Here is an 8,719-nt window from a genome sequence, read left to right as displayed (position 1 = left end):
CGTGCCCGCCGTCCACCCCGCGCCTGCGCACTCCCCCCCACGGTCCCTCCCAGAAGGGCCACGTCTCCGGTCGGCGACTTCCGTCACGGGCCGTTGTTGACACGATGCTGCGCTCGGCGCCGTCCTGTGTTGTTGTTGTGGTGGTGGTCCCAGGTCTGCTGCTCGGGCCCGACTGACCGTCCTTCTCCAACGGCCAAGGAGCGGTGACCATCTCCCCCCTGCCTCGGGTGCGGGTTCCAGCGGCCTTCGTCCCGCCGTGACCGGGCAATGGCCGTCCCTGCCAAGAGCCTCCGCGTCTGCGACATCCACGACACGGTGTCGCTCTTCGAGCGCTACAGCACCGAGGAGATCCGGCAGGTGGAGCGGCGGGTCCGCTCCGAGATCGAGCAGAAGAAGGAAGAGCTGCGACAGATGGTGGGCGAGAGGTACCGCGACCTGATCGAGGCGGCCGACACCATCGCCGACATGCGACTGTGCGCCGACAAGGTGGTGTCGTCGGTGCAGGAGATGTTCGAGTATTGCACCAGGATCAAGCCGACTGCTGCCGCCGCCGCCCCCTCCGCCCGCCGCAACCAGGTCGGTCTCCAACATCCACCGCAGACCTTCCATTCCACTCCAACTAAAACCTCCCTTCCACTGACTCCATCTACATACAGTCTCTGCAAGGCCAGCAACATAATCAAGGACCAGTCTCAATGGCCACTCCCTCTTCATCCCTCTCCCATCATCGGGCAAAAGATACATAAGCATGAAAAAGCATACCTCCAGATTCAGGGACAGTTTTCTTTCCCAGTTACCCGGCAACTGAACCATCTCTTACCACAACCAGAGAGAGCAGTCCCGTGTACCTATGTACCTCATTGGAGTCTCTCGGACTGTCTTCGATCGGACTTTACTGGACTTTATCTTGCACTAAACGCTCTAAGCGAGTTTGGTATCTCGACTGAGCATGCGCCAGTCATAGGTCGCAGGAGCTAAACATTCTCGCTGGCTGATCTGCTGAGTGTATACAGCGTTTCATCCGTATTTTCCAGTTTTGCTTCGTAGAGGTAAGAGAATACTGCTTTAAAAAAATAATTATGTGTATTTATGGTTAATTTAAACTCAGGTTGACACAAAATGCTGGAGTAACTTACCAGGAAAGGTAGCATCTCTGGAGAGAAGGAATGGCTGGTGTTTTAGGTCGAGACCCTACAGGAAGGGTATAAACCAGTGTATCTTCGGTGTAACCCAGCGTCTACAGCTCCTTCTTACACGTTAAAAAATCCCCACGCTTGGTGCTTCATTGCGGGTTACAGAGCTCCCTCCGACCCCAGGCAATGTCATTTGTGCCGCCTCCCAGAGTAGAAACGGGCGCTGCACAAACTCACTCTCATTCCATACAAACCTCGCTCCTCCTCCCCAATGCCACTCCCGGGCATGGCGATGCCAGCAGAGGCTGTGTTCGCCAGCGCTGGCTCCCTGTAGCTGGTTGGCTGGGTCTTGCTCCCTCGATCACATCCCTGCTGCGCATTTCCAATTCCAACACTTGTAACCTAATGGAGCGGCATCTGACAGGCTCAATCCTCACAGCCAGCACTACCGTGAGAGTGGTCCCCGGGACAGGCGGGCATACACCTGTTGGATGCCGCTCCATCAGGTTACAGGTGTTGCAATCGGAAACGCGCAGCGGGGGTGTGATCGAGGGAGCAAGACCCAGACAACCGGCTACAGGGAGCCAGCGCTGGCGAACACAGCCTCTGGTGGCACTGCCATCTCCGGGATCAATGTAGGGGAGGAGGAGTGAGGTTTGTGTGGAATTAGAGTGAGTTTGTGCAGCGCCCGTTTCTACTCTGGCACAAATGGCATTGCCTGGGGTGGGAGGGAGCTCTGTAACCCACAATGAAGCACCAAGCGTGGGGATTTTTTAACATGTAAGAAGGAGCTGTAGACGCTGGTTTACACCGACGATAGACACAAAATGCTGGAGTAACTCAGCGGGACAGGCAGCATCTCTGGAAAGAATGAATGGCTGACGTTTCAGGTCGAGACCCTTCCTGTAAGTTACTCCAGCATTTTGTGTCTAGCGGAGTACAAATTAACCATAAATACACCTAATAAATATTTTTTAAAGCAGTATTTTCATACCGCTACGAAGCAAAACTGGAAATTACGGATGAAACGCAGGTCAGCCAGCTAGAATGTTTAGCCCCTGCGACCTATGACTGGCACATGCTCAGTCGAGATACCGAACTTGCTTATTCCCTTATCGTTTATCTGTACACTGAATGGCTCGATTGTAATCATGTACTGTCTGTCCGCTGACTGGTTAGTGCACAACAAAAGCTTTTCACTGTACTTTGGTGCACATGACAATAAAGTAAACAAAACCCAAAGGGAGCACTTGCTCTCATTGCACTGTGCCTTTCAGTGCAAGTTACTTTCAAAAGTCATGAGAGAGTCAAGAGTGTTTCCGTTTGTTATTGATTGGTACGTGTACTGAGGCATGCTATATAATTGAGTCAGATAATACAATGCGTAAATACAATCAAGCCAAATTCAAATATAAAAGGTAGAGCGAAGGGAAATATACAGTGCAACATGTATTGCTCTCAGCATTATTGCGCATATTTCATTGTCAATGCATATGATAAAAATAGATTTGCACCAATAATGTGAAATGCAGGTATTGATTTTGTTTTGATTTTTGCTTCAGGTTCAGCAGCAGCCACAGGAGAAATTCTACAGTATGGCGGTGCAGATTAAACTCCTCTTGACAATGCCAGAGAAGATTTGGAGTGCCTTAGAATCATCGCATTATCTCTATGCTACTCAGATGTACTTGTTATGCTGCCACATTCATAGCATCCTCCAACTGGACTCCTCACGTTCCCATTACAACCCTATCCTGGCACGCTTTCCCATCCTTGTACGACAAGTAGCAGCAGCAGGGCACTTCAGGTTAGCTGGTTATGAATAAAAACATTTTTCTTTATCGTACCATTCTTTAGTAATGTGTTACTGGCACAAAATATACCATTTTATTCTAATTTGACATGCTTGAGCAGTGGTACAAGTAAATTTTGAGCTCACCTTTCACTAAAGATTTTTAAATTTTACTGTGAAATTGCTACTCTTTTAAGAATATTGTTTTATTTAAGATTTCAAAACGGGGGGGGGATACTAAGAAAAGGCGGTGGTGGTGAAAGTTGAATAGTTGAGAATGTGGAGACGCAAGAGATGTTAACTGTTGTATCAGCTGAGAAATCTGGGATTTCCAATGGACAGGTTATTGTCATTTAAACCAGAGTCTGAAGAAGTGTAGGAAAATAACTGCAGATGCTGGTACAAATCGAAGGTATCACAAAATGCTGGAGTAACTCAGCAGGTCAGGCAGCATCTAGGAGAGAGGGAATGGGTGACGTTTCGGGTCGAGACCCTTCAGACTGATGTCAGGGGGGCGGGACAAAGAAAGGATATAGGTGGAGACAGGAAGACTGGGAGAACTGGGAAGGGGGAGGTGGGGGGAAGAGGGAGACAGGGGGAAGAGGGAGACAGGGGAACTATCTAAAGTTCTCCAAGTCAACGTTCAGAGTCTGAAGAAGGGTCTCGACTTGAAACATCACCTATCCAGATTCTCCAGAGATGCCGCCTGACCTGCAGAGTTACTCCCGCAATTTGATTCTTTCATTGGTAAACCAGCATCTGCAGTTCCTTATTTCTACATTCAGTTCCTTATTTCTACCATATTTCTCCCCATAGTAAAGGATTTTAAATCTAGAGGACATACACTTAAAGTGAGAGGGGAGAGATCTAAAGTGAGATGGGAGAGATCTTGTTTGGACTGCAGCAATGACCCCCGAGCTGGTGGGATAGTGTTAAGCTGCAAGGACTTTGTGCAGCATAATGTTGCTAATATTGTTCTAGTCAGAACTATCCTTTTTTCAGATGCTTGTTACAGGTGACATATGACCCGGGTTTGATCCTGACCTTGGGTGCTGTCTATGTGGCATTATCACGTTGTCCCTGTGACCCCATGGGTTTCCTCCGGGTGCTCCATTTTTTTTACCCTCGCACTCCAAAGCAGTGCAGATTTGTTGGGTGACTAGCGTCTACAAGTTGCCCCAAATATGTGGGGAGATGTTGAGAGAGTGATATCAATGAAGTGGTGTGAAAGGGTGATCAATGGTCAGTGTCGACTCGATGGGCCGAAATGCCTATATCCGTGCTGTGTCTTTAAACTAAACTAGACTGGGGTATGTCCAGTATGCCAAACCTTACACAGAGGAAATGAAAGGGGATGGCAAGCAGAAATATGTATGAAATGTATGAGGTAAACTTAGACAGGAAGAAAAACAGTTGGCTAAAGTTAAAGAATTTAATGTCATCCGCAAACCTGTAACATGCTTTACAGATATACTCTTTTGAATGATTAATGGAATGCTAGAAGTGAGCATTAGGATCCTGAAGTGTCGTGTTACATTTTACCTTGTCTGACATCCCAAAGTCTTGCTTGATTTCCTCTTCAAGATAATATTGAAAACTATAAATGAGCTTTGGGTATGCTAAATTGTCATTTGAATCCTTTCAGGGTTTATGAAAATTAGCCAATCATGGATCTGTGGATATTGCCTTGAATTAGAGGATTAACTAGCTTAATATTTTACTAAAAACTTGTACAATTCGAGCAGAGTTTTGACCCGAAACATCAACCATCCCTTTCCATCCACAGGTGCCTCTCTGCCCAATGTGTTCCTGAAACAGATAGATTCCAGCAGTCTCCTGTCTGTTCGTTTTACAAAGGTGTCAATTAGTTTCTTTAGTCCCGTTGCTCAAAACTAATCAGAATCAGCGAATTTGATTTCATATGGTGAAATTTGGGATTTTAAAGATAGGTGAAAGGTGTCCTTTATGTTTGAGAGTACACATGATACACTTAATGATGTATCTCAGCCTGAACACAATTACTAACTCGTGGTCGTCTTGTGAACTATTTCTATATAGTTAAACTTGATTTGTGAAGGGTTTCGTTTTGTACATTATTCAATTTTCTGGCATCCGGACTGTCAGGGGCCCCCCCTCCCCCCCTCTGTCCATCCATCCCTCCCACTTTCCTCAACCCCCCTTATCGTCCCCCCATCCCCCCTCCCTCCCTAGGAGATAGATTTAAACTTTAAAATGTGAATAACTTTAAAAATATAACACCGATTTCAATGAAACTTCTTCCGTTAGCACCAAAGGGACGACGGTGAGTAAGGTGGGCCTAAAATGGTCACGCTATCGTGTACCGTTTTGGCTGTAGTTCAGGAACAAACAAACAAACAAGAGTTTTAGTATATAGATATCCATGTTATCGGATATTGGTCATTCACTTGCTTACACTTTGTGTATGGAAGATTAAAAATGCTTGTTTTATTGAATTTACCGAGTTATTAATTGTATGAAGTCAGACTTTATTTTGTTCAATGGCGGAAGGAATATCGTTTCTTAACTCTATTTTTGTTATGTAGATCGTCCATTTTGCATGAAAGTAAAATACTTCTTAAAGGCCGTGCTGTATCAGACCAAGCTATTGCGGAGGCTCTCTGTTCTATTATCCTACTGGAAGACAGCTCACCACGCCAAGCTCTCGCTGATTTTCTTCTGGCTAGGAAATTAGCGATTCAACAGTTACTGAACCAACCCCAGCATGGTGCGTACCAGTCTTGCTCCCATTTCTTCAGCCAGTTTGATTCTAATCTTTGGATAAATGAAAGGGGAAGGTGTTGCTTATTACAACCAGTGATTGGGGTTTGTGTAAATAGATTGTGAATTCTGTTTTACATTTTTTTAAATAATAGTCGCTCAAAGATTGGAACGCTGGACCACATTTTGAGCTTATTATTGCAATGTTTTTAGGAGCTGGTGTCAAGGCACAGGTGTGTTCATTGGTTGAACTGCTAGCCACCACAATGTATCAGGCTCAAGCTGTATTTTACACCCCAAGTCACGGAAAAGCACCAGATTCTACACTGACCTGTGGCCTTCTCTTTACAACATTGGAATCCATTACAAATGAGTCTGAGGCAGGTATGTGCGAGTCTACATTTCAGTTGCAATATTCTTCAAATGTGTATTGTGTTTGTTGAAGAGAACTTGTCCTTTGCTTCCTTCTGTATCGAGAGTATTGGTCAATAGAAATAAAAAAATTATGAATTAAATTAAATGGGAAGTAGTGTCGTGCCTGGTTTTGTAGTCCCCACTCATTTTTGTAAATAACAAGAAAGAATACCTACTTTCATGTAAAATTTCCTCAATATGCTGGGAGAGTAATGGCATACAATATTGGATCAGGTTATTGCAAATGTTCTCTGTTCCAGTTGTTTAGTGTTAGTTAACTTTTCCAAACAATTAGTAATAAATGTTTACATGGGGTGTCATTAAGCCATATAAGTTGGACCATGATCTTGGGCTAAAATGGTGGAAGTAGCAAGGGCATAAGTTGCCCATGGGGGAGAGGGGCACAGAAATATCCTTGGTTGCTTCTGTTAACCATTTGTTTGTTTGAAAACAAATTGTGTAGTGTTGTTTCTGTTCCTGGATTTTCACATTAAAAATTGATTGATTGGCTGACTATAAATGGAATAGCAGCGCCAATAAATGGGTTTTGCAGCATGAGATATGCAAACATGTCAGTAGCCGAACTTGCAGGTGATTGCTTACACATGTTGAGCAAAGATCTAGTACAGCATCAGATTTAATGTCATGTTGAAAATTTTATTTGTGTGAGAACTTTGGTTTTAACTGTCATTATCTGTGATTTTAAAAGTCATTGCTAGCCAGCATGTATATTATTAATGAGAATTTGTTTGCATTCACTGTCTGAGGAAAGGTGACTAAACATATTTTTCATCTGTGCAGAAAAGGGAATCACGGTGTTAAAAGAAGAGGTGAAATCTGAGAGTTGGTTCAAATATTTGCCTCCTTCCATTGTGAATTTTCAGCCATCTCTAAGGACCCTTGCTCATCCAATAAGCCATGATTATTTGAGAGACACTCTTCAGCAATGGATCAACATGTAAGAAAGTGGGTTTTGGTTATTATTTGTTGAACCCCATGAAGAGTAGAAGCTGTTGTCATTGAAATAAATTGCTTTTTAATGGCTTGCTAATATTGCCTTTGAAATCAAATGTTTGTAGATTTCTTCATCTCTACGACTTTACTGACTGCTTGCCTTTTGCTACCTTCTTCCTCTGCATTCTTCCCCCAAACACAGCTACGGACGTGTCCTTGTTTATCTTGAGTCTCCAGCAATGTTTGATTATTCAGAACAATTTAAAATTAGTGTATGAATTTCAGATACTTATTGTGGGGTTTTTGTTTGAGCTGGTTGGCTTGTGTAATTGTGGTGTTGAGGGAAACGTAAGTGAGGGGAGGGCAGGGCTGACAGGTTATCATTCAGGGGTAAAGAAGCTTCTGACATGACAGAGAATAATGCAAAAAAGGAGGGGAAAGTCCACCTATTAATGAGGGAGAACAGTAATTTCACATGATGCCCTGGAACAATGAGGCCAGATGGGAAGTATTTCAAAATGAAAGAGGGTGGTCACTTTGCTGAGGTTGTACTATAGCATAATTATCTAATTACTGTAGTCCACAGTAATTAGAGAAACAGATGTAAGCAAATTGCAGAAAGGTAAATAAAATTAGGGTTATAGTGGTAGGGATTTACGGAATTTTAACTTTCGGGGATTGACTTAGTGCCGGAGCTTGGATGGAGTAGAGTTTGTTAAGTGCATTCATGAAAGTTTGGGGACAGTGGCCATAATACTGTATGTTTCAAGATTGTTCTGAAAGGGATCAGGTTGGTCCTCAAATTAATTCTTGAATTGGGGGAGAATGTTAATTCCATTAACACAGGAGAAGCCCTTGTGAAAGAAAATGTTGGGGTAAACTGATGTAGCTGATGACTGGGAATCTTTAGGGAAAAAGCCAGCATGTCTTTATAATGGTCAAAGCAAAAGATGGCAACATTATGGGAGGTTAGTTGGCAAAGGATATTGAAGATTTATTTGGTGAAGAAATACAAAAGGTGAAACGTAGTAGGTACAGGCGACTGGATCAAGGGCATCTTTTGAGGAATATAAGAGCAGGAAGAGAGAACATGAGAAATAAATTAGGACAAAAACAAAAGTTTGTCAAGTAGGATTAACAACCAAGACATTCTATGAGTATATCAGGAGCAAGGGAGTAGCGTAGGAAAGAATGGGTCCCTTTAAGGGCCAAATAGATAATCTATGTGTGGAACCAGGTGATGTAGTTGAAACCCCAAATGAATACTTCTCATCTACTCATCAAAAAGAGGGACTTGAAGGTAGTGACTTCAGGGAGGGCTACTTGAATAATCAGTAGCAGGGCAATTTTAAGAAGCAGGAGTTTTTAGATTTTTGGACAAATCTCCATGGTCAATCGAGATCAATCTAGGGTTGCTATGGAAAGCATGGGAGATAGTTGGGGTAGTGATAGCGATTATGGTATCTTTGTTACCCACAGTTGAGGTGTCAGAAAACTGGAAGATAGCTAATATTGTTTGTTTATTCCGGTAAAGAGTAAGAGTAAACCAAGTATTAACAGGCCAATTAGACTTATTTCATTGATAGGGAAGTTATTGGAAAATATCTTAAAGGATAAGATTTATGTTCATTTGGAAAGGCAAGGGCTGATCAGCATTACATAGCATGGCTCTGCAGGGCAAATCTGC

General features: G+C 43.5%; 1 protein-coding gene across 2 annotated transcripts in view; it reads left to right on the top strand.

Annotated features, from left to right (window-relative positions):
• The first annotated feature begins 53 nt into the window (after positions 1-53).
• Positions 54-8,719, top strand: part of cog1 (component of oligomeric golgi complex 1) — a 31,552-nt gene continuing 22,886 nt past the window's right edge. For both annotated transcript variants that reach the window (XM_078401343.1, XM_078401344.1), the window contains exons 1-5: positions 54-576; positions 2,696-2,940; positions 5,490-5,671; positions 5,878-6,048; positions 6,880-7,036. In XM_078401343.1, the coding sequence (XP_078257469.1) occupies positions 268-576; positions 2,696-2,940; positions 5,490-5,671; positions 5,878-6,048; positions 6,880-7,036 (1,064 nt within the window). In that variant the 5' untranslated portion in view covers positions 54-267. The remainder of the gene's footprint in view (positions 577-2,695; positions 2,941-5,489; positions 5,672-5,877; positions 6,049-6,879; positions 7,037-8,719) is intronic.

Source organism: Rhinoraja longicauda, chromosome 6 (genome assembly GCF_053455715.1).
Source record: "Rhinoraja longicauda isolate Sanriku21f chromosome 6, sRhiLon1.1, whole genome shotgun sequence".
Lineage (NCBI taxonomy): Eukaryota > Metazoa > Chordata > Chondrichthyes > Rajiformes > Arhynchobatidae > Rhinoraja > Rhinoraja longicauda.
The sequence above is the reverse complement of the archived record's forward strand: the minus strand, read 5'-3'. Positions and strand labels throughout refer to the sequence as shown.